Genomic DNA, 25,740 nt, shown 5'->3' with positions numbered 1-25,740 from the left:
CACTGATTACAAAGAGAAACTCATATTTCCCTCCTCTAAAAGCTGCTTTCTCAAATAGTTTTCTGTCATAAATGTTGAAAAAATGTTTGTTTTTTTCCTTGAAAAATCTGTCCACATCTCAGGTTTTAGCCGTCACGGCCTTGAAGCAAGTGAGGAAATAAGGGAAAACAGAACACAAGAAGCAAATTACATAGACATATATTTATATGCATATGAATAAAAATACATATACATATTGTACAATATCTTGGCCGAGCGTGAAAACAGCTCTGTCAGCCCAGAAACAGAAGTAAGCCTCTTTAAATAAGTGCAAAATGTTAATGAGACAAAGAATTGTAAAGCATATATAAAGTCTTTTTTTTCTGAATCTTCCTTCGCATTTTGTTTTTTCCTGTTAAAACCACATGGAGCGGACATGGAGACAACTTGTGCAAAGACCCATGTATATATATTCATATATAAATTTATATATATGTACATACAGTTCATCATAAGTAGTAGCTGGTGCCGTTAGCTTGACATTAAGTAACTTTTACTGCTTACAGAAAAGAAGTTAGGGCCTTTGCAGGACCTTGGCTGTGCATAAAGAAAAAGTAAACCAAGCAGTTCATTTTTTAAAAACAAGTGAACATTTCCACACAATCTCAAAGGGAACTTTACCCATCAGAAACATCATGACGCGGTAGTGAGAGCTTCTGAGATGGTGGTAACCTAAACAAGTTCGAGATGTCACAGATTGCACTCAACAGAAACACACTTTCCACTCATCTGGAATGAGGAGAAACAGCCTGAAAAGGAAGCTAAAGAAAGCAGAGAAAGTGTAGAACCAAAAATAAAAATAACTAATAAATCAAAAGTTAAACTGATGCAAGGCTTTACAAAGCTCCCTCAAGCTAGTAACTGCTCTTCAGTAGTCTGACTGAGCTTACGATGCAGGAACAGCAGATTTACATTACGAAACACCACCGTACAGTGACAGAAATATGGAGCCAGTGCTGATTCTGGATGTTGAGAGAAATATGGAGAACAAGAAGATTTCTTTTGTACCCAGTAAACCAAGTTGTTGTTTTTTGTTTTTTTTTTTGTTTATGTATATTTATATATATGACTGATATTCCACTCCTGTCACTGAAAAGAGTTCATATTTCAGCTTGAAAAACTGCAAGAAATAAATGTAAATATTCCAGCTAAAGAAAGGGGTGAACAGATACTGTTTTTCTTATGACACAGCAGGAAAGCAACAACCTGGTTGTGAGCAAACAAGGAAAAAAAAAAAAAAACAATAAACAGGGTTTGTGAAAAAGTACAACGACCTTACACGGGAAGCAAGCCTCCTGACCTCTCAGCTCCATCTCTCTGCTCAATATTTGATGCCACAGCATGTGAATTATGGATGGTGCTTATAGAAAATAATACAGTGTTCAACAACAGCACAGATGCACCGCTGCAAAGAGCCGTGAGTGGATAACAGTGGTTTTTTGCAGCACCGCTGGGGTCTGAACACAACAACAACAAATCACCTGCTACCAGGCGGCGCTACACGGGTGCAAAAAGGCCTGGAGAGCCGACAGACGGGGAGGTCAAAACCTCTCGGGGCACTCCATGAGAAATTCATCTGCAGCTGGAAACATGCTCCACTGTTTCAGCCACAGTCTGGCCTTAACGAGTAAGAAGCTTTTTTTAAAAAATTGATGTCATGGCATCTTTTTCTTTACAGATGTCGAGTCACCTTCAGCAAGATGTGAGAGAAAAAGATCAGGAAATGCGTTAAACCTCACCATGTGAGAACCTGGAAATGAATAGATACACGAGGGAATAAGAGGTGGAAATGAGAGGCTGCACACAGAGGAGAGGCAGAAGTTATGAATAGGGGCGATAACTCATCTGACATGCTCAAATTGAGGGCAATCTGTTGCAAATTGCAGTTTCTCTGAGGTGAGTTTTGATTTTCTTTGGACAAGGAAACCTGGACAAATGGCATCCTATGAGGGCAGAGAAAAACTACTACAGCGAATCCTTTTTCTTTTCTCTTTCAGCTTGGCCCGTGGGAATTTAACACACGTTTTCTCATTCCACAGCCACAGAAAAATGTGTGGCTATTTTTGGATCCTGAAGCCCATTTAGTTTCAAATCAATTAAAAATGTAGCTTAAAGAAATAACTGAGGAATTTTCTGGCTTTAGTTTGGAAAAATGCCTTTCTAAGAATAAACCAACTGTTAATAAAGCCGAGAGGTTCTTCAGGAGGACGTGAAAAAACCTACAAACATAAAGTGCTTTACAATGAGGGACATGCAGAGGAAATCTTTTCACTTAAAACGGGTGGAGGTAAAGTCTAACGGGAGGACGAGCAAAAGTCAATCAAAAAAACACAAATTTGAAGAATACCATTTTAAAAAAAAACTAATTTTAACATGTGATGCTGCAGCTTGTGCACAACGTAAAAAGTTTCCTGTGTAAAAATACTGTAAGTTTTCTCTTAAGTATGGATATGACCTGAGGACACAGCGCTTGTGACAGTTAGGATGCTGCAAACCATAAAAGGGTCGACTTAAAAAGAAAGAAAAGCGAAAGTACTGGGGGAAAACAGCAGCAGATTCTACAGGTGTTGTGCCTCACCGTCAAATATATGTCAAAACTGGGGCTGCAACTAATGATTATTTTCACTATCAGGTCCGGATTTCTCAGGCCTCGGTGACACACATTTGATCTGCTGGCTAAGCCTCGTGTTTAAAAAGGTGAGATCAGACAGTTAATGTTGGAAATATAACCAAAAAAACATTTTCACCAATTATCAAAATTGTTGCAGATGAATTTTTTAGTTGATTGCAGCAGCTCTCGTCCCATACACACTGAGAAATAAGATGCAAAGCAGAAATCTCCACTGTGGACTGAGCTGATGCCTTAAAGTCTCTTGAATTCTTTCAATTCTGGCCAACACAAATCTGTTCTCTGCAAAAACTGGGCCAGATGTGTTTAAGAAGTCTTCCTTTGAGTCTCCAACTGTCTCTTAGACATTTACTCAAAGGGAAACGTGTGTGAATTAAAGACTGAACAGTTAATCCGGGTTCAAAGGTCGCCTCTCTGCTCGACCTTGACTTGCTTCAGTGATTGGAGGACACGAGTGTGGCACCTCCAAAGTTTAATCCATGAATGCTTTGGCAGAGTCTAACCAGCTTTCTCACACAACTTTTCTGCTCTGTCAGATCCAGATATGTGATTTTTGCACCTTTTGTCCAGATCCTACCACATATTAATTTATACACAAACACAAGCAAATAAAGAATTTACAAAAACTACCGCTGGACACCAAACAGACCGATATTAAAATGCTACGATCCTTTTTTTTTTTCTTTCAGCATTTCTTCCATATTGTGAAAGCACATTAACAAAAATCAAACATGGCCACTTGTAAGGGAATATGTACCGAAATGTGTACAAACTGCTCTCTTTGAAATACCTCTCGTCTCAACTATCCACGTCAAGTATTTTTTTTTTTTTCCTGAACAGTAAATGAAGGCCTGTATAGAGAGAAAAGCACACACACACAAACACACTGGACAAAGAAAGTGAAGAGTCACTTAAAACCACTGCAAAGAGAGTGGCGATAAAAACCTGTCAGGGTTCACACAACATACACTCACGGCATTTTTTGCAAAAATTCACAAGTTTTTTTTTCTTTTTTTCTTTTTAATGTGGGAGAGTCTCCGTCATATCACGTCCTTTTCACCATTTTGTGTCCCCCCACAGTGCTGTGGCACAAAATGGTGCCGCAGGGAAAGTAACCTGGTCTCTTCCTTTTTCACATTTCTTATGGCCCAGGGTGCTTTCTTTCCCCTGTCCGCTCAAGTGCCAAACAGGCAACAGGGTGAACAACTGAGGAGAAAAGCTCTAACAAAGACAAGTTCCAGTCCCCTGGTGCCCTAAAAGAGGGACAGACTACTTAAGAAACTGTCTTCTTCCCTCCCAGATCCGCCTCCTTCCTGTCCAGCCGCATGTACGGCTCAAAAGCGGAAGAACCGCAGCCGTAGGTGGATGTCAGTTCATGATGAGCGCTTCCAAGCAGCGGCATGGAGAAGCAGAGGGAGTGCGGAGGTGGGACTCCCAGCCGCGGTGAGGGTGGGGTGCCACCCAGCGAGGGCAGTGACAGCCCGAAAGTCCCCCCTGATAGGGAGCTGGGAGGGGTGCTGCTGCTGATGCCCGGAGAGGTGGAGGAACCTCCGCCCGGGCTGCTCAGCAGGGAGCCGTTGTGTGCCGGATGTGGCGGAGGCCCCAGGAGAGAGTTAGGCGGCGGGGCAGGGCCCGACAGGAGGCGGCCCTGCTCCAGGAGGCGCAGGATGTTGCAGGTGGCCAACGACTCATTCGTGGACGAGGAGCGTTTGTCTGAATCCTTGGTGGTGTCCTTCTTCTGTTTGGTCCGGCGGTTTTGGAACCACACCTTGACCTGAAACCACGCAACCAAGAAGAAAGATTCAGATTATCAGCATTTGTCCCAAACACGCATGTTGTCTGCGGTAAATCAGAAATGAAAGCGGCGCAAACTGTTGCCAAATCTGTGATGTTGTAAAAACCGCTAAATGCTGCTGATTTCATGCCAGCTTTGAAGTTATTTGGTGCTGTTATTCTGCCGAAAGTGTCTCGTGGCACACGAGCTGCCCGCAGGTTTCTCCTTTTTAGCATAGCGTGCACAGGTCACGGATGTAACTCATCCTGACATTATCCTATATCCTCTTTGCATGCCCCAAAGTTGTGTGTGTGTGTGACTGACTTCTTTGTGACCTCTGTTTGATGCACATCCATGCTGTAGCATGTTCTGTGCACTGATGATTGCGAGCTGTGAGAGCACGCAACACCTTAGCGGTAAACCAGTCATACACGCATAAATCCGTGCAGAACAACAGAGGTACTGTAATCCCCCTGGCACAAGTCATTGGATCAACTCTGCTGTTTTCTCTGCACATTTGATCATGGCTGGTCCCGCGCACTTTACCTTTTCTCACACTTCACAGCTCAGAGATGCATAAGACATCAGAGCAGAGTGGGAGTACTGGCTCGGTCATGATAGAAACGCACAAAAGGCAAATATACTCCTGCATGTGTGCAGAAGTCTACATTATAGCCTTAGAAAAAGGAGAACAGATTATTGACATGCACCACACGTGAAGCTGATGGCAAAGGAAAGTGAAAATATAACAATCGCTATCAACATCTGCACCATCCTCCCCTCTCACGGCAGCAACCCTCAGAGTTTCCCCACACGAGCCATCACGCCACCCGCAGCAGATCGAGAGAAGCACGGTGAACTCTTCCTGTCCTTGTCCGCCATGTTTAATTGATGGGCTCCAGCGTAGCTTTAATGTATAGCGTGTGGAAGAGTTGGGGCTGGGCAGGATGTTGATTGGAGGGCACGGTGGGGTCACGGGTGATCGCTGCACGGAGAGCCACCACAGAGAGGAATCACACGCATGAAAAATACATACGATCCTGACCGAGTTTCACTGCGCGCCATGTTTCACCACAGACTCACTACAGCGTGGCATGCAGGGGGACGGAAAAGACGTCACAGTTTTCAACTTATTGTGACCAAGAGAGTTTGAATGAAATGGTACAGTCTTGTTGTCTTGATAGAAAAAAAAACAGGAAAAATGCATTAGAAATCACTCACAGAAGGAGATCAGAAACAAGTCTGGGAGTTACTGAAGTTAGCGAAGTTTGATATGTTCTTAGTTTACAGAATTTCTTAGTTATTCAGACTTCAGCTTCACCCGTGACTTTGTGAGAGAAAAAACTTTTGTGAAAACCTTTTCTTTTTCCACCCAGAAAATGAATTATGTTGCCGCAACATTTTTGCCTTTTTCCTGACCTCTTCTTCCATTGTACTCATTGTAGTGTTTCTTTGGGATGTGTGACAATAGTAAAAATCATCACAGTACAAGGTTAACAGTGACGCACAGAGCAGATACAGAAGCTGGCTTATTTGTGCTACAAAAAACTAACAATTATGTTGTAAGTATTTTCCCCTTTTTCTGAACTTTCAATGTGGAAATTGGCAGTGAATGTCAGGTGAACAACATCCAGTTGTGATTTTCCACATGTGAAAAAGCAAATTTCACACACAAGGGAATCTATAATAGGTTGGCTCATGTAAAGCAATCAATTTTACAAAATTAATATTACAATAGCGCCTAAAAAGGTTTCACTGTAGTCAGAAATGTCAGAAAACAGTAAAATAAATAAATAGGCCCATCACAGATGCCTCAAGCTCATCGTAATGTCTGAGAGTGTCTTGATTTGTTCCACACAGCAGTCCAAAACCCAAACATGACAAACATCACATTCACTTTAATAAAATCTTCTGAGCTTCTGATTCCTTTGGTCAGTCACATCGGAAAACTCAGAGGTTTTGTTGTTGAACATCCAAATTTTTCTTTCTGTTACGGAGACCCCATATAAAATTTAGATTGTGTTAACAAGCCTGATTATCTCTTCTGTTTTTCCACTCATCTTCAAGTTTAGCCAACACCACATCCAAAGTTATTTACACACACGGCAGGCTTTCCTTCGGCCTCTTCACGATTTTTCGTAGAAATCCAATAACCTAATCCCTGATAAGTGGGGATTGGCAGCAGACAACTTAAAAAGGAAACTCGTGTAACAGCAGAAATGCGTAAGCCTGCAGGTCTGTGGCTTAATTTAATAAACCATTTGTTGATTGCACAACAGTCGGAATAAATGCACACACAAATACTTGAAATAAAGCCCGGGTGAAGGCACAATAGAAACACAGCAGGACTACGTGGGCACACACATTCATACAGGTAACACACACACACAAAGTGTGTCTCACATGACCCCATTTATCAGTAAAACCCACTTTGGGTGTTGAGATCCTTTTCACTGTGTGGGTGTAAAGCAATGGTTTGGGGTCGATATCACAAAGATTTGAAGGTTTCAGTTTCACAGACGGTAGAAGTCACAGACTTCAAATAGCGCCTTAACTTCCATTTAACCTCAATTTAACTTCAAAGGGTCGTCAAGCACACTGTGCTGTGATTCTTATGGTTTGATCCCAGCCCGCTCTGAAGTCGAGTAAGACGAAACATTATGGAAAGACTTCTGCTTCAGCTAAATCATGGGTCCAGTAGTTGAGTATTTTTTCTGTTTTCTAACTCTCATGTTGCACCCCGCAGTCCCCTGGCATAACACCTGCTCACTACTTTAAAACTACTTTTCTGGTCCCTCTGCAGGTTTTTGGCAACAAAAAACATGGATTATGCTGCAGGGGTTGTTGGGAGAAAACATTCAGAAGCTTTTTCTTAGCGCACACAAGTCAAAGACTTGAATTTCCATTGAAAAAAGTTTATGAGTAACTTGGATGAAGACTGCGATCAGGCCAACTGGCTAGAGTAAGGACTCTCAAAGTGCATGACGATGTGGATCCGGTCCAGACGACATGCGTAGCCCCAACCCACCAATCACATCTGAAAGTCTTGTGACACCAGTAGCCGTGACACTGAACAGGGAGACTTGTGATCTGAACAGGACTCATTTAAGTTTCCGCTGGAATGAAACTGAAGTGAGTATTTCTCAAGTATTTCTAACTTTTCATTATTTACAGCTAAAGACACATTTGCTTCATGGTGACACAAACGCCAATACTATATAATACAATAGGATTCTGCAGCACATCAAATGACACTAAGTGACAATATTTTCAGCTTTACTATTTTGGTTTCCTCTCAGTGTTCTCACAGTGTCGGCCTCAGCAGGCAGTTTTCAACATCGTGTGCTACCTGCTCGGTACCAAACAGCATACAGACACAATTAAGCAACTATCTGGCTGAGTATTTACCCTCTGAAGAGCTAGATATTCCCCTTGTGTTCTCTTGAATAATTGCTCAAGGGCACTTTATTGTTTCCAAAGGATACAGACGGCATCAACACTTCACAGCCTCTATCCAACTGTTCCAAAGCCTCTCAATGAGTGTTCTTATCTCTTCCAGCCTGTAGCAGGTTTGCACAGGACCGTCACGGCGGCAAACCTGAGCACTTATCTTCTACAGACCATTTCTGTGGCCTAAGTTATGAGCTCAATGTGTTGACTGCTCGGAGGTAATCGGGCCAGCTGGTTTTAACTACCAGTATCAGTACAGTGTAATGGCAGGCTCAACAGGCCACTGGGGCAATTGAGATCATAGTTTCAGCTACTGACTACGGTGCAAATAATGGGATCGGAGAGGATCCTAGAGCTCAGAGGGGAATACTTACACCAGCAAGTCTTACTGTAAAGACCCAAAGAGGCACACAGGGATAGAAGAAATGGAGATAAGAGGGGAGATTGAGGGAGGGAGGGGGGAGGGATGATGGTAGGGTGGGATAAGCAGCAGAAAATGTCTCAGTGAAGCTGCTTCTCCTTCTCCCGACTCACTTCCTCTCTCTCTCACTCAGCGTCATGTCGAACATCTACATCCCATAAAAAGCTTTCGCTACAGAGGAAACTCCCAACCAATTCCTCTCCTTTATCCCCGTGCTGTGGGAGTGGCTCAGTCCTGTGCTCACATCGCAAAAAAAATGGAGGGGGGGAAAGCTTGCTGATGTTTTACAGGGATTTTATTAGAGGGGGGAAATGATGAGAAGGGAAGAAAGCAAAGCTGCCTTTGGTACATCTACACTATTGGATGTAAATCCTTTTTAATGGGATCCAGGGTTCAGAGCTGGGGCAGAGATTACACAGGGAGATCTGGATCTGGCGTGACCTGCATTTGCCCCGGCCTCGCCCTCTGCACCACGCCCTGCTGCACTCTGGCCTGATGGGGGGTGGGGGTAGAGGGTTGGGCGGTGTTGAGTTATGGGTGGAGCCTGGATGAGGACACTAGGGCTCAGGTGGAGGGTGGCATAACTGAGGCCAGTGAAAGGACGGGCGGGTGGGTGTGACAATAAACAGGGCAACAGGAAGTCAGCGTAAAAAATTCTTAACTAATATCCATGTCATTGTGTTTTCAGGTCAGATCGTTACATAGTGGAAAACAGTGAGCAGCTGTGCTCTTTTCAGTCTTTTTGTCAAATGTTGAGGTCGATTTAATGACAAGGAAACAGCTGCCATTAAAGAAAAAGTCTGGTGTTAATTTTTTTTACTGCCAACCAGTCCCATGAAAACACAGAATCTAACATGTGTAAGTCTGTCTTTTAGTAGTTTTATATATCTTTAAAAAAACATAAAAAAATATTGCTATTTTCATCCAGGCTTGAATACACATTTGTTGATCTTGTGTATGCTTATGGCAACTGTGCTGCTGATGGAAATAAAGCGTACTTATTTAATTAAACACTGATAATTACAAACAAGGGTCAGAGTTTTGTTTTTGTGCATATGGCAAAAAAGCAAAAAAAAAAAAACAACATTTTTTTAACTGATTTCTGAAAGCTCAAACCTCCACACCTGCTGTCAAATGAAACTGACTTTAACCTGCTTGGTTTCACTTTGAAAGTCCCTCCCATGCATTGAAGAAAAAGCAGCTGCAAGGAAAAGGTGAGGAGGAACAAGTGGGCTGGACAAAGGATGAGGTGAAAGGGACACAAGGTGGGAGGGATAAAAACAAAAAGAAAGGATGGAGGCAAACGTATGGAGGGAGAGATGATCAGGCCGGCAGACATGATATACACAAGACAGTCGGGCAGAGGTCAGCCAATCAGAGGCCTGCACTGTGAACGCAGACCGCTGCAAACAGAGCGGCAGGCAAACTGGGCTAGAGGTAAAAAGGTTAAGCCAGATCAAGACCCAGTGTACAGATCAACCAGGCATCCATATGTGTCTGTTCAACAAAACAGCTAAGCTCCACTCTGTCCTAACATGCCACTGTGCCAAGTTAAAGGTGGGAGAAAGTTGGAACAAGGACGATATTTGTTTGTTTAATGTTTTCTTTATTATTCATCTCTTTTGTTCTGAACTGTTTAGTCTGATTTATCACCCTGACAAACAGACATATACCACTTTTAATCACTGCTCTGCCTTACTGACCTAAGCTACAACGACGGAGAGCATTAAAACATCTATGTGATAAAACTCTCTCTCCTGCCCGGCTGTGCATAATGCCCGTAATGCAAAGTGAAATGCAGGATTGTGACGATAAAGTCTTTAATAAGGACACTTGGCGACTGTCTTTCACACTCTCGGTGACCCCTCCAGCAGCTCTCTGCTCCCACCATGACCCTGGTCAGACCCCCTGATCCCAGGCATGTGATGAGCAGCAGCACACAATGAAAACTTCTTTTCCATGGAGACTGTACCAGGCGGACCGGCGGCCACTGACCTGCACGTACCAGACCAGTGGGTACGAGCCGACGTTACTGAAGAAGCCAAAACCAGGAAACAAGATGAACGAGTGACTTTACTTAGCTGTCAGAGATTAAATTAATTATCACAATTAATGATATTAAACACACAGAAAGTGTGTTTAGAAATGAACTAAAAGAGAGAGAGACAGAGAGAAAAAATTAATTTGATTTATTTTATATATTTCACTGTACCAGCATCAGTTCAAAACTAATTTCCATCTCAGGCCAAATGTATATTTGGTTTGTAGTTTACAACCTGGATGTTGGATAGTTTACAACCTGGATGTGGACCTGGACTTTGTTTTGTTGACTATATCCTGTTGTTCCTGTGTCTTCTCAAATGTTTGCATTTTGTTTTGCAGGTGAGATACAACACTCTGCTTCTTCAGAACATCCACACAAAATGGCTCCTCTCCCATCCTGACCTCCATCCTCCTCGTCCTCCTCCTCTTTTCCACCTCCACCTGCCTTACATCTTCTGACTCTACGCTCCTGAAACTTGGGCCAATATCATCACCACCACCGTCCTGTTTTACCAGACCCCTAAACCCCAAACCATCACCTAACCTTGCCCGAATGAACCCGATCTGGTGCTCCATCACTGCAGCACATGTCCGACCGGGTTCAGCCAGGGGTTAACGCCGTCTTATAGAATCGCTGGTAGATATGGCTGCCTAATCCTCCTTAGCGCAAAAGCACTTGGGACTGTTATGAGGCCCACCTCTTTTTCTACCCCTTCATCCCTCCCTCTGCCCCTCCCTCTGTCCTGTCCTCCACCCCACCAGGTTATCTCCTCCCTTCACTCGCTGCAACGCTAGAGACTCATTTGACAAAGAAACCAGCAGGGATTCAGGTTGTGGACGTTTCTGGCATGTCACCCAGCAGTCACTGGACTCACTGTTGGCAATGTCAATTATAATTCAGCAGCCCTTATTTTTTGACTTGCATGACACTCATTTGTACTTAAATGTATATTTGGTTTGTACATTTCGCAAGCGATTCTTCCTTGATCTTTTTCCTGAGGTTCAGTTGTTGTTGTTTGTACTTATCCCGGCCTGAAGTGCGTCACCACACACTCACCTGACTCGGTCAGGTAGTTTCAGGGCCTGCCCAAAGAGTACACCCGAAGATTTAACTTGACACCCAGTTCTTTGAGCTGTCCGACCTTTAACAGGTTCCTGGGCAGGCATTTCAGTCCACTTACCCACTGAGTGTCCAGCTGAAAGTCATGCAGTTTCACATCCTGTCTCTTAAATTCTTTCACCACACATGTAAAAGCACACGTCACCGCTTTGCGTGTATTAAAAGTATTAAAATGCAGCGTACGTCTGAGGGGGACTGCGCGTTTGTGGACTCCCACACAGGTAATCTGTCGGTTTAACTGCATTACACATTTGTCTGGTGAATGACACAAAGTGGTTGTATTGGCAACCTTTGACTACACTGATTAGCAGTCGGTGCGTGAGTGTGTGACTGTGTGTGATTGCGTGCAAGAAGCAGAAACCTCTCGTGTCCAATTTTGTTGATTTTCCTGTTTTCACCTCAGCTGAAGGACTGTCTTCTGCGTGTTTGGAAAACCCTTGGCATCTCACACACACGTGCACACACACTTCACACTCCCAGTAGCTGATGAAACAAGTCAATTCAATCTGAGAGAGTGATTAAGGACAAAGGCAAATACGACTTAATTGCTGTTATGTTCTTTTGATTATCTAATCAGTTGATTAGATAATCAGAGCTTCGCAGGTTTCCTCCTGACCATCAGCAAATTGGACAAAAGTTCCCGCTCTGAGGACGACTCTCTCGCTCTGGGTCACGGCAGAGTGAAGAGGACAGAGTTTCTTTACAACAACAAGCCCAAACATTTTAACTGAAAGCACAAAGACAGCGAGTGTCTGTCTGTCTGCCTGCGTCCCTTCCTATCTCCCTCTCTATTCTGAGTGTTTAGACAATCTCCATACTGTGCGGCCGTCTCTCTGCTACATCTGCACGCCGTTACGTCATGGCCAAGTCCTCCACGCTCCAGACGAGCGGCCAGACACCGTCTGTCTGGGCCGTCATGGAGAACAATACACACAACGAGGACATTCACTGTACGTAGACGCATGAACACAACTTGTCATCTTGTCTCCCGTCGCCTCAGCCCACAGAGGAAAGCAGAGAAAGATATACAGCACGTGATATCAGACTGAGCCTTTTTTTCGTTTTTTAATGGAAAACATTGACATTTTTCTCTCCATAAGTTAAGCCCAGAGTGTCCTATACTGTCCTCACCATGTGATATAAATGCATGCAGAAAACGACTTAAAGGTGTAACTTCTTCAGGAGGAAGTTATTTCACAAGAGGTCACATCGGGGTCATCTTAAAGAGCTTGTCTCTCTCTGTCCTCAAAAGGTGTTTTACATGACATGTTAAAATCAGATCCCAGATAGCTAGATCTGCTCCAGGGGGCGCTGATCTGTGACAGAAACACAAGACAGCAACAAGAAGCTGCGGTCTGAAAGTTTTCACGGCCGTCACTAAACTGCACTCCAGGCTGTTTGGGTTGGAAGAATTTGTCCGCCTGAGAGACAAGATGGCAGGCAGGACATGAGAGGAAGTGTGACGCTGATCCCAGTTGACTTGCACACCTGTCGGGAGGTCAGCTGTTTCTCACTGAGGTGGGTGGTGGTTTTAAATCATACAAAAGCACCCGAGTGCACTAACTAACATTCATTTAAAAATTTCAGGTTACCTTGAATGAAACTACAGATTCCTCTGGGTTTGACCGTGGTTGAAACATTTGGGATAAAAGTACACAACTCAAGGCATAAAACAAACAGCTTTCAGATGCTTTAATGCAGAAATGCTGGGTATTATTATCTTTATTTGTGCTTATTTTAGCTAGTTTTCCATAACAAAACGCCTCTCCATGTGATTACACATTAAACTTGTTTCACAACTGAGATGAAGCATGGAGGGAAAACAAATGCAAACACTTGCCCACATCTGGGCCTTGTTGAGCCAGCTACACATTAAAGATTAAACATGATTCCATCACTGAGCTCTCACCCATTTGCTGCAGGATTAAACCAGTTTAACAAAGCCCAGGGACCATTAAATCCATAGCTTCTCCATGGAAGGGCTGCAAACAACAATAGACTGATACAATGGCAGCATATGCATCAGCTGCACTCAGCTCAGGAGGACTGTGGAAGAGCTTAATGTGACCACACACCACGGGCTCCTGAAATCTCCTGAAAGGGTAGGACTAGCCCAAGAAAGTTTTTGTGCAGAAAGAAAAAGCTTGCAATTTTTTTTGTTGTTGTCTGTTTGAAGAACTGAGGCAACTTTGAAGAAAACAACCTCTGAGATGTTCATGTAATAAGATGGAAATGTGCAGAGTGTTTTTGTCATTAGATTTTTCCCTCTGCTCATTTCAAACAGACTCACGCAGTTCTCAAACATGAATTAGTCCTAATTTAAATGATCCCCTTCACTTCAAACAACATACCTTCAAAATAAGAGCTGAGGCATCCGTGAACATCCGGTCCATAAAGAGTCCTCTTTAATCTGTGCTCGTCCATGAGCAAACTGATCATAAAGGCAACTGAAATGAACCAAGGATCTTCCTGTGTGTGTGTGTGTGTGTGTCTCATGTACACTCTCTCAATCACACACACTCACACACACACTCCCCAGCCCCTCCTGCTGTGTTACGCTGTAGCGGGGAGCCACCTGCCGGGACGAAGGGAGAGCTCTCGGATGGTAACTGATTACCCAGTAACGAGTTACAGCTGTGTGGTTACTGACTGCACCGAGAGTCGTCGGCTTCTTCTCACGATGCTGCAGCCATTAAGAGACTGAAGGGAAGTTTCTATGCGCGGGTTTCGACCCCGACACCCGAATGAAACCGATCTGACGCCTTTCAGACAGACTGGGTTCGGATTTGAAGTGTAATTAGCAGAAAAGTTTCTGTTTTCTTTGTGTGGAGGCGGGACTATGCTTTACAATGACATCCATGTTGAATATGAATTCAGTCCAGATGGACTTATTCACTCGTTTTTGGAGGATGAAAACAGAGAAGTAAAAGACGTGCAAGCTACAAGTACTGAGTGGACATATTAAAGTTAGCTTTGAAAAATTAAAATTTTTAAAAAATAAATCAATAAAATAAATCAGGGAGCCACGATTTTTTTTCTTAAATATCGTGGACTTCCGTCTTCCTCTCGGAGACACTTTGGAGAAATCTAATAATTTCTAATTATCACGAAATTATTTTAGATTTAGTTACTGCTCTGCCCTTTGGACCCTTTTGCATTTTATGGGCGTGTGTGTGTGTGTGTGTGTGTGTGTGTGTGTGTGCGTGCTGCCCAGTTGCGTGATCAGTTTGAATACCTGACCAAACTAATTGGAGTTACAGCATGGGTCAACGATCAAATCCCCAAACATTGTTAAAAAACACTTAACGATCCAGCCTCCCATATTACTGTAATTAGTATTTGTGTTTCAGTCGCAGATGAAGAGGCCTGTCACCTTCATCAGAGTGTATTCTAACAGCCTGTAATAAAGCTTTAATCGGTGTTTACTTGCTATAAACTTCCCAAAGTGTTTCTTAAAACAAACGGGGAAGTTCATATGCTTGTGATTTTATTGGAAAAGGAATAAAATTTTCTGACTTTTGACATCATTTTATGTGGGATTATTACAACGACGCGTGGGGGGGGGACAACGTTTTTCTACAAGTTTTAAAGCCTTAAATGCGACGGATTTAATACGTTCATATTTCGACTGCATCTGAAGGAAGTCACCCCCCATCACAGACAGACAGACAGACAGACAGATAGATAGATAGATAGATAGATAGATAGGTGAAAGCCTGTTTGCTAATGGAGCTGCTTTTAAACCCCAGCGGTCTTTAATTTGGACATAAAAAAATCAAATGACTTCGTGGGAAAAACCCGTGAAAGGTTTTCAGCGACCTGAAAAACACCGACAAACACAGCGAGTCTGAAAACTCAGAAAAACAACCCAAACAAGTCACTTAAAAAGGGCCCTACAGCTTCCATCTCTCTTTCTGTGATTAGCCTTGAGAAGAAAAAATATATATTTATGTATACATGCAAACACCACAAATAGATGGAGAAAACTCCACTAATGCCGACTAAAAGCCTTTCGATCACGCTTAAAAGGTGCTTCAATAGCACGTAGCATTAAGACATTTCAGAGCAATGGGTTGAATATTTCACGCCATTACTGTCGAGACTTTTAGCCTATGATTTACATTTTGTTCTCCCTTGAAGGTCAGGCAGTTTGGAGAGGGCTTCCTTCAGCCAATCATCTGCTGCCCTGCGTCTCCTCAGCAGCAGCAGCAGGAAGCTGAGGCCCTCCCATTAACACCCCTAGTGTCAGCACTAATGAGGGACACAGTGGCTGCTGTGTTCCCAAATCCACACACACACACACACACACACACACACACACCTCCTTCCCACCACCTCTATGTGTGAGTCTTTTTGTGTGTTTGGATTGTTTAGTTTGGGACCTCCACAGTGTCGCAGTGGTGATGCGTAAAGTTCCTGCAACAAGTGTTTTATTTACACAAGAAGTGATTTAAGGCCTCAAAACACGCAACCTCTCGGAGTTTATTTTCACAAGATGTTAAAATTACTACAAAAAAATTCAAAAAATTCACCCATACTCGTACTTTATTTTGGTGATTTATTTTTTATTACTTCGTTGATTTGTTTTCGAGGTTTGGAGGACATTACTAAGACTTTATTACTACTGAGATGTGTTGTCTACAGGCGTATTGATTTGTGTGTTATTCACTTGTCAGAAGATGTGGCAATGCAGCACGCACAGCATATGTTTTGCAATTAACTCCTAAGTAGGAAATAAAACACTCCTTCCTTCACAGGCCCACGGTGGATAAAAAACACACCTAAATTCACAAGATTTTCGCTCGAATTTACACGATACACCAAAACGCTTGTTTTATACCATAAAACTAGTATGTGAGATTCTTGTTTAATATCCCGTTTGTGGAATAAAAGCGCGCCTTAGTGCTTTTTCTGTGCTTCTGCTGGAGTTAAAACAAAAAAAAATACAAATCAAAAGCTGGTCTGAAACACTGAAAAATAATCTGCTGGATCTTGTTTAGAAATTGTAGTTGCTTCAACAAAATAAAAAATAAAATAAAAAAATGCAGTGCTGTAACGTCCCATTAGCAGGTGACGTCCATCATAAACTTGGAGGGGTTGGGCTCGTGGCGCTGCCTATAAGACTTGAATGAAGCGCGCGGGGGTCAGTGAATGAGAGATTCAGGGGAGGCCGGATACACCAATGGGGTCAGGTTTTTCATACAACACAAACCCACACCCAACTGCAGAAGACGAAATATTCAGATGGTTGAAGAGGCGTTTATTTTCACTTATTTATATTCCTTACTTATTATATATTTATTTGCCTTATATGAAAAATCTGAATTATGTTCCGTGTGTCAAAGACGTAATGACCCACCGTTTATTATTAATATTGATGTTTTACATACCCAGAGTTTTGTGTATCTAAATGTGCATAAAATGTCACATTGGCAAATGGACCTTGGTTATATAAATTACCAGGTCTGCGTATAAAAACACGAACCAGTTGTGCAGACCTAGGCTGCACTGTAGCCATCGCAAGGCTTCATGCTCGTTTAAAGCCTTTACTGGCGCAGGCACAAACCCCCTGGGGCCTGTTTATGCTTTGTGACGAGGAAACATTAATGAAAATCGAGTCTTGTCGAACTGTAAATATTCTAAGCATGGATTGGGCCCCGGATGTGGAGAAGACGGCTCAACAGTGTTTTTTGGGGGGCGGGGCAGTTTTCCTCCCCTCTGATTGGTCGAGGAGCCAATTAAAGGTCCCAAATACACCTGTGACCAAATGGTGGGAAATATTAGGTTGCTGTAAACCGAAATGTCCTACAGCATTCAGCTACTTTTTAAAACGAATAAATAGTGTCTTTATTATTAAAACAAGCTAGGCTATGCTAAGGCCAGAAATGGCAATCGGTGGCTATAGGCCACTAGCTAACCGGTTGTTTTGGAAATAATTTTTGCCATTATTTGTCAAGATTAAGACAGATTTATATTAGGTTCTTTGTTTGCTTGTTTGTTTCATTCTTAGGGTTAATTTAATTTTTGGAAACACTAGCATTCCCCTGCCCCTCTTACCTGGGTTTCGGACAGGTTGAGCTGCCTCGCGAGCTCAGTGCGCTCGCGGCCCACCACGTACTGGCACCGCTGGAACTCGAGCTCGAGCCGGTACAGTTGCTCGGCCGTGAAGGAGGTCCGAGTCCGCTTGGGCCGGTCCAGGTCGAGGCCCTTCGGCAGCACGATCTCCCGGATGGTGCCTTTAGCATCTGTCCGCAGGAGAAAATAAAGAGATAAATAAATAACCAAAAACACAATGAACAATTTAGAAAGAACGACCACTAACGGAAAATTTTAATGGAATCCCTTTTAAATTTTGACAAACTCGACTTTCTTTAAGGCTGTGGTGAAGTGGGCCTACATGGTGCCAAACTGATGTAATATTCATGAGTAAAGCTATGGGCTAATGGCTTCAGAGAGAGAAAGAGAGAAATGGATGGATGCGCGTCTGTGCCGCTTTGTGCGTTATTTTTACCACAAGACGCCAGAAGAAAGGCCCTTTGGCGCAGTTGTGCGCAGGTGTGTTGAAAAGAACAGCAAAGGTATTAGAGCAAGTAGCTGCTTTTCTGTAATTATGCGTGAATGTCATTACAACAGCAAACTCTGCCCAACACCGCGAACTATAATCGATTTTAGGTGGGTCTAACCAACCATATGTTAACTGAGTTATACTAATTCAAACGCACAACTGACCCTGAGTGGCTGTCGACAGAGGCTACGTTAGATCTGCGTGCTTAAAATGAAAATATGTTGTGTTTCCATCAACTAAAAGTCCAATTGAAACCATCTGACGGACCGCACTGCACCCACTTTGTTTGAGACTTTATGGGAAAAATAATGCACACAAGGTGAATTTTGCTCTACTTTCCCTCCAGCGGACTGGACGTCTGTCCTGACTCTGAGGCTACTGAGCTAGTCCGAGTTTCAAACGTGGCACAGCTTTATTTGTCTGCACGACACTTAAATTCACTATAAAGCTATTTATGTCATCAAAAGCTTCATTCTCAACTGTTTCCACTCCAAGTAATAAGGCTGCGTGTCATTGTCTTTCAACGACAAGTGTCGACTTAACGGTGTTATTGTGCATTGAATTTTATTTTATTTTATGTTTAGTTAAGTCCTTGGCTCAGGCTGCTATCGAGAATTGGCTGCTTTGATATTTGTTTCCTAGCATATGACGTACATTTGAAAAGTTAGATTATAGCAAATTAAAATACTAGAAAGAATGGGGAAAAACATGGGAAACATGGGAAATAAAAGTTATTACAACCCACCCTGGATCCAGAAGCTTTCAACAAATTGTTTGTATTGTTGTAAAAAAAAATTAAATAAAAAAAAAGAAAGAAAAGAAAAGAAAATCACAATTCGTTACTTAATTTTGCTGTAGTTGACAAATATGGGGTTTCGAAAGACTGTTGCCTCCAGTAAAATCTTTGTATTTTTGGCTACGCTCTAACCGAGCATATCTGTGCTTATTTATCGCATTCAAAGGAAGCGCTGGCCAGACAAGACCTCCCCTTTGTCCAGGGTTTTGAAGTCATAAAATATGTAATCCAATAAAATATGAAGTGTGCTGAATTAAATATGAAACAAAACTGATTGACCCGAACATCCATAGTGTTTCTATAGAGCTGCCGGCTACAGCGACTAAAACACTGCAGTAACAGTAAAAACCAAAGTTGAATATTTCATTTTTTAGCTGTACAGGCAAATTGGACCTGTTGGAAAACTACATCCGCCTTTGCATTAACGTTATTTTAAAGCGCGACAATGAAAAAGTAACCAAAACGTTTGTGGTAATTAAAAACAGCAGGTGCAGCGGAAGGAGAATCAGTGCGTAAAAGGAAACTGTGGGCTGCTTTTGCTACTGCAGAGGAATGAAAATAGTTAAAGTAAATTCATCAGTTATGTGCGCCCTGGTCTGTATTAAGCACTTATTTCAATCACAGTGTTCTCAGCAGTCATTCCTACGTGTTTGGTTAGCCTACACGCCTGAACTACGTAATGAAACATGAGAGCTCTCTATCTTTACGCTCTTTACGCACGCATAATGACTGTGTGTAATGTGTCGCCAGGTATGTGAGATGCTAGAAAGTCTTGTGATATACAGACATACAGTGGCGACTTTTCTGGCTCTGGAGGCAGCAAACAAAAAAAACAAAACACGTGAGCCTGTGATGAGAGCGTTTGTGAGCCGATGAGAGAAACAGGCGGCTGCAGAGACCTGCTGACCTCTCGGTGACCCCGGCCTCTCTGCGCAAAACACGAGCATCCAGACTCCGTTTCAAAAACAAATCCTGACACTGTAGGCGTCGTCCGCTCACTACGAGCTGTAAAACATCTCCAGCTCACACCCCTGTCCTTCTGCAGGCCATTTCCTCCTCTGATGGACCTCAGTAACCAGCTGATGGAGCACACACACACACACACGACTGTACGTCTAACCGAGCACTGATGGTTCACAGGCTTTTACAGAGAATATCTGAACACCTTCCACATCTCATGGAAAACACAAGGATATGATCGGCAGGGGAGGAATTAAATGAAAAGGGAAGCAGTCTGACAGCAGCTGTAGAGTCAATAATAAGTATATCTGTAATAATAAACGTTAAAAAATACGATTACAGACGATTTCTGCTGGCGCTGATGGACGCTCAGAAGAAGCCGGGTTATTTAAGAGTTATTAATCTATTTATCCATGTGCATCCACGTCTATAATTTCTCTCTCTTTCGCCCTTTTAATTCCACTGCCTCCCCAGTCGTTTGCAATTTAAAACTGGTCGTTCCTATTTTACTGTTTCCAGGCTGAACGAGCCGCTTCTGTACGGCAGAAGAGACTACACGACTAAACGTCGAATAAAAACAATAAAACTAAGCAAAGCTGCAGCCACAATATCCACCGAGAGCTGACTGGCCGACGTATTGATTGGCTACAGTTACACACCACGACGAAAATCAAAAGGAGACCATGCACGAAAATAGCAGTTGCATTTTAATTTTAGCTTTTTCTTTACGAGATTCTGAATGGACAGGAAACGTGCAATCTGCTGACTTTTTCTTCTAGGAAAGCAATTAGAAAAAAAAGAAAAAAGTCCTTCCTGCAGAAAACTTCTCCTCTAATCAAATTATTCCTCACATGATGTATTTTATTTTTTATCGTTTTTTTTATATTCACCACTGGAGTTATAATGAAATAATAATTACAAGCATCCTAAATGCACGTGGAGACAGATGTACACACGTTCTTTATGTCGTTGGAACCTGCTGCCCACCCACACAACATACATTTACTGAACAAGTTCACTTTCTTTATTTTAACGTGCAAATACGAATTAAATTCAAACGCTGTGGACTACTAAGTTTTAAAAATAGAAGATACAAAATCACCCATAGGCTGAACATGAAGAATTTTGAAAAATAAATTATATGAGATTTTTTTAAAAATTACGTTTTAAGAGTGTTTGTGACTGCAGTGATTTTATCTTAATTTTTTGTATTTTTAGAGAAGTCTCAGCACCACTGAGAGGCTGCTGGCCTCAGGAGGGCGTGGACACTCTGCACAATACTGAATCAAATGTTATTCTGACGTTAATTAACAACTAAACCAACACACACACACACACACACACACCTATTTATAGCGCTTTTTTCTTCTGTCTCCATTTTTCTTCTTTTTTTTTTTTAAAAAAGTGACACGACAGCCTCGAGGAGTGAACTTCACCTGATCATCCTAAATAGCTTTTATTTTTTTTTTCTTTGTTTTCTTTTCTACCTCTGGTCTGATTTTAAACCCTCAGACAGAGCTGCGTTAAAGAGAATTATTCACTACATGCAAGAGAAAAATAATGAGTTAATATTTAAGCAGGCTAGCTCACTGTTTTGACTACTGAGCTGACTGAGCAATTTATATATTTTCACTTTCTTAAAGGCTTAGTTTTATATTACACTGTATCTTTTAAATTTGAAAAAATACTTGCGGGTGTGGTCTGGTGTTGCAATCATTTAGGTATCACGGACGTCAAAGTAGCCTATTGTTATCAAAACAGGAGCTTTTGTTGTTGTTGTTGTTGTTGTTCCAGCCCAACCTGCACCAGAGATGTTGTACTCAGCATCCGGTTTCAGACACAGCTTTACTTTTAAACAGACTGAGAGCTGCTTTTTGACAACTGGCCAGTAACATTTTGATGTTTTCAGGGGGACGAGCACCAAACTACTCACATTCAGGTTCTTCTTCTTCTTCTTCTTTTTTTTTTTGCATTTGCTGTGAATGTCAATAGCGTATGTGTAGGGATAAATGTGTCAGGGGGGAAGCCTGTCAGGATTGTGTTCATTCTCTAACTGAGCTAAAATAACCTCAATTTCCTGGAAACTCTGCCAGATCTCCACTCTGAGAATTAGTTTTACGCGCGGAATAAACCAGCGTTTTGCTTCGTTTTCGTCCACTTACCCCTTACTAAAATCCTCCGACAGTAGTCAGGGTCCACTCCCAGAAGTTTGTCGTGTCCGTCTTCGCTGGAGGACGTTGGAGTAGACGCTGATGTCCCCGGGGTGTCGGTGGAGCTCTGAACCGGGGACCGGCTCCCTATCTCGGCGCGGCACTTGGTCTCCATCCGGTCCGGACACAGCGGGTTGGGTCCACAGCGGTGGTTCCCATCGCCCATAGTCGTGGCCTGATCAAACATCTACAACTAAGTTACACTCTCTAAGATTATCTCTCCCTCCGTCTGTCGCTGCTGCTCACCCTCCTCTTTCTACTTTCTTCTCCTCTTTGCAAGTGTTCCCCAGAGACGAGGAGAGCATGCCCCGCTCTCTCTTCAAAAAAAAATAAAAAAAAAAATAGAGTAGATCCAGTTACAAAGGAACCATGCAGTCCTGCAACGGAACCGGGGTGCGCTTCAGGTGTCGCGACATGACGCGCAATCCGGAGTCCAAACCAAGGCAAGAGGGACTCGGCTGAAGGGAGAAATCTCGGGATCCTGCTCTAACTATAGCAGCCAGAAGGTGCACAAGAAACGCATTGTGCAGCCTGTAAGGTACAAGGGGGCAACCAGATCTACGGAGGAGCGGGGAGGTGCCACAAAACACAAGCACACACTGCTCACCCACGTAGAAATAAAGTGAGAGGCGGCGCACACACAAAAAAACCCCACACAGCAGCGGTCACACTTCACCGTGCACAGGCCAGGGAGGAAAGTTTCTCCTGGTTTGTCCAAAGCTGCAGCCTGTTACTTCAACCCCGGTCAGAATCGACTGCGTCTGCGGCTCCTTGAGTGAATGTTGTTGGTGGTGAAGTGGCCACATAAAGGGGGGGTCGGTGGTCTTCTGCTTTTGGAGAGCCCACAAGAAAAGATGTCTGTGTTGAGACCTTGCAGGAGGGAACTGTCGGGAAATGGGAACTGGTCACATTTGCTCACAAATGAAGTCTGGAGCACTCTTGTCAGTTTGTATAATTTGCTTTACAGCCGAGACATCACGTCTGAGCGGGGCGGCTGATACACCCTGCCTGCACCAACAGAGCAGAGATGTTGTGGATAATATTTGTGGTGACACGGTACACTTTACAGAGGCAGGAACCCCGCGCGTCACTTCCTGTCCACGCAAGGTCGTCGCCGATTGGTCCGCTGGCAGGGCACGTTGTGACAAGAGGATGAGAGACGCTGCAGACCGGGCTGAGGCACGGAGAACTGAGACGATGGTTGTGTGCGCTGTTCTTCTCTTAAAGCAGTCAAATGCGGTGCTGCTCGGGCTTCCCCCCGCAGCACCGCCGGACTCTGACATTTTCTTTTTGTTTTACGGCCCAACTCTGAGCTCTGGAGCAGAAAACAGTAGCTTCAGAAGCCCCTCTGACCCAGTGAGATAAAACTCACTCAAAATTAAAAACGCGACACGGTTTTACTGATTCGTGACGCTTAATACTCCCAACATACAAAGATTATCTTAAAAACTGAATTTAATAATCATGCATGTATGAAAAGCCCATAGGCCCACATATATAAGCCGAAATATTAACGCTAAATTATTAAATATTTGATACTCATGTCAGCTAATCTGACATTATTTTAGTTTATGTGTAAACAGAAAGCTCACAGTCACATTTAAATGTCTTTTACAGACATATTTAAGAGTTTGAGTTTGCTCCTCTAAATGAGATCTTCATTAAAATCCCTCCTGTAACCCTGGCTTTAATTTTTCTTATCTGACTCCAGAGTCTGTAAGTCAAATTAAACACGTTAAGTGTGGTGCATCCCTGTCACAAAGAGCTGGGAAATCTAAAATTCCCTAAAGAGTCCCTGAATGCCACTTCAGAAGCCCATTCAGCCTGATAAGAACTCAACTCTAGGTGATGCACAAAATAAAAATTTGTCAAAATTGCCCAGAAATATGTTCAAATCAAACTAAAACAGCACCTGTGTGATTTAAAATTAAACACGGGCCTCCAACAGCTCACACTGCTGACGCCCTGTCACTCAGACAACATGTACAACTCACATCACAGTAAAGTCCAAACTGAGGCTCGAAAATGATCAAAGAAAATACTGGATTCAACAGGTGCTCCTCTCCATGCACACCTGCCTCTTGTCTTGTTTTATAAAATGCTGATGGCACCCTGCACTCCCACAGAAGCTCGCTGGCGCATGAGCTGTTAACACATAATGTGTTCGAAGCCCTGCATGACAAAATAAAAGACCATAAAGTGAGGTTACTATCTGTTTCCCACTGCAGATAAGCCAGCACAGTCAGTCACTGTATATAAAAATATATTCATGGAACACCAGCCCGTTTCCTTCAGCCGGCTTGATGTTGATGGTGCAGCCTGTAGTTTGTTGTGATTGTGAGATAATTTCAGTCTCAGGAAAGGCCAAAACACTGGCTGGAATTTCCTCTTTACAGGTGAAACGTCTTTTGGGAACACTGCAGCAAAAGGGATTTTTTTTTTTTCTTTGAAAAAAAAAGATAAGGTTTTTGAGCGGGTTTATATAATTATAGTTTTGCTGTGTGTGTTTTTTCTTATGTTTCTTATCCGAGGCCGTAATTACTGCTCACAGCCATGGGTCGTTACTCCTTTCAGATGGCCTAATCTCACAGAGGATGAATAGAAACTGTCAATCAGACACTGCACTCAGCAGCGAGACAAGAGGGGACTGATTGCTGCTGCTGTGCTGCCACACACACACACACACACACACCAGTGTTTTCACCCTCTCTGTGTTTGCTGATGCACAACTAGAACCTTCCAAAAAGCAGATTTTTTTTATTTGTTTTTTGTTTTTTTACCACGTTTAACTTTTTACAAAGGCTTCTCATATTTTGATTTCGGTCTTTAGGCGTATTAGATTACCATTTTTATGTGATTCTGTGATTATAATGTTTTAACCATTCTTTGGATGTGGCTTTTGTTACAAAATAGGCAGCATAGCACACCTCGTTTAATACGGGCACAATGTAAATAATTCAAAATAAGTAGAAAAAGTCCAGATATATTTCTATTAAATCTGTACAGTTACTCAAGTACTGCACATAAGCAGTATCTCAAGCTACTTGTACTTGAGTATTTCCATATATGATGTAAAATAATAACACAGTCAGTTTTAAACGCAGGATGTTTACCTGAAACAAAGCACCTTAATGTTGACTTCAATTTAAACTTAAAATGTATGTTGGACATTCATTATCAGCCCTCACTAATCGCCAATGTTATGTTATTAATTCATTCACTGGCTGGGTGGATTAATGAGTGAGTTTTCCTTTCTGTGAAGTTATGGCAGACACTGAGGAGAAGTTTAGTTGATTATGGTGCAGTTTTATTACCACATGATGGTCTGAATGTTCTTTCAGCTTGAAGCCTAAAGCAGTCAGCACTAAATCTGGGTCCTTGATATATTTATTTATTTCTGTGATGGTGATTTGATCACCATCACTATTGTTTGAATCATGTTTCTGCTAAAGGCTGTTCTCAAAACCCCACTGCATTACTGCATATAAAGGCGCATATGTTCTGGCACATGATCCTGAGTAAAACTCCAGATCTCCTCTGTGCCTTCAAAAGCCCACAGGCCAAAAGGGAACACACACACACACACACACACACAATGTTTATTTGCACCACCGCACGGACTGCCTCGTCTGCGTCCCCCCTCGTGTACGGCTGGATTGCGGCCTCGTGGAGATGAATCTGATCAATCAGATCAATCAACAGAGATTACTGTAATCCCAGAGGTCAGAAGGAG

At 42.7% G+C, this 25,740-nt stretch overlaps 1 protein-coding gene across 1 annotated transcript; it reads right to left on the bottom strand.

Annotated features, from left to right (window-relative positions):
* Positions 1–192: 192 nt before the first annotated feature.
* On the bottom strand, positions 193–23,284 carry vax2 (ventral anterior homeobox 2). Its single transcript, XM_046381568.1, has 3 exons — positions 21,960–23,284; positions 17,534–17,721; positions 193–4,442 (listed from the first exon to the last, which is right to left on the bottom strand). Exons 1-3 carry the CDS (start codon positions 22,192–22,194, stop codon positions 3,942–3,944), a joined length of 924 nt encoding a protein of 307 aa, XP_046237524.1. The 5' UTR covers positions 22,195–23,284; the 3' UTR covers positions 193–3,941.
* Between the last annotated feature and the right edge of the window lie 2,456 nt (positions 23,285–25,740).

Source organism: Scatophagus argus, chromosome 23 (genome assembly GCF_020382885.2).
Source record: "Scatophagus argus isolate fScaArg1 chromosome 23, fScaArg1.pri, whole genome shotgun sequence".
Classification (NCBI taxonomy): Eukaryota; Metazoa; Chordata; class Actinopteri; family Scatophagidae; genus Scatophagus; species Scatophagus argus.
This window is presented reverse-complemented; position numbering and strand designations above follow the sequence as displayed.

Excerpts from the sequence above, each read along its gene's own strand:
- vax2 (XM_046381568.1), bottom strand. The coding sequence starts at position 22,194 with ATGTTTGATCAGGCCACGACTATGGGCGATGGGAACCACCGCTGTGGA. Across the intron at positions 17,722-21,959 it reads TCGGAGGATTTTAGTAAGGG|ATGCTAAAGGCACCATCCGG; the intron begins GTAAGTGGACGA and ends TCCTGCGGACAG. Across the intron at positions 4,443-17,533 it reads TCAACCTGTCCGAAACCCAG|GTCAAGGTGTGGTTCCAAAA; the intron begins GTAAGAGGGGCA and ends GCGTGGTTTCAG.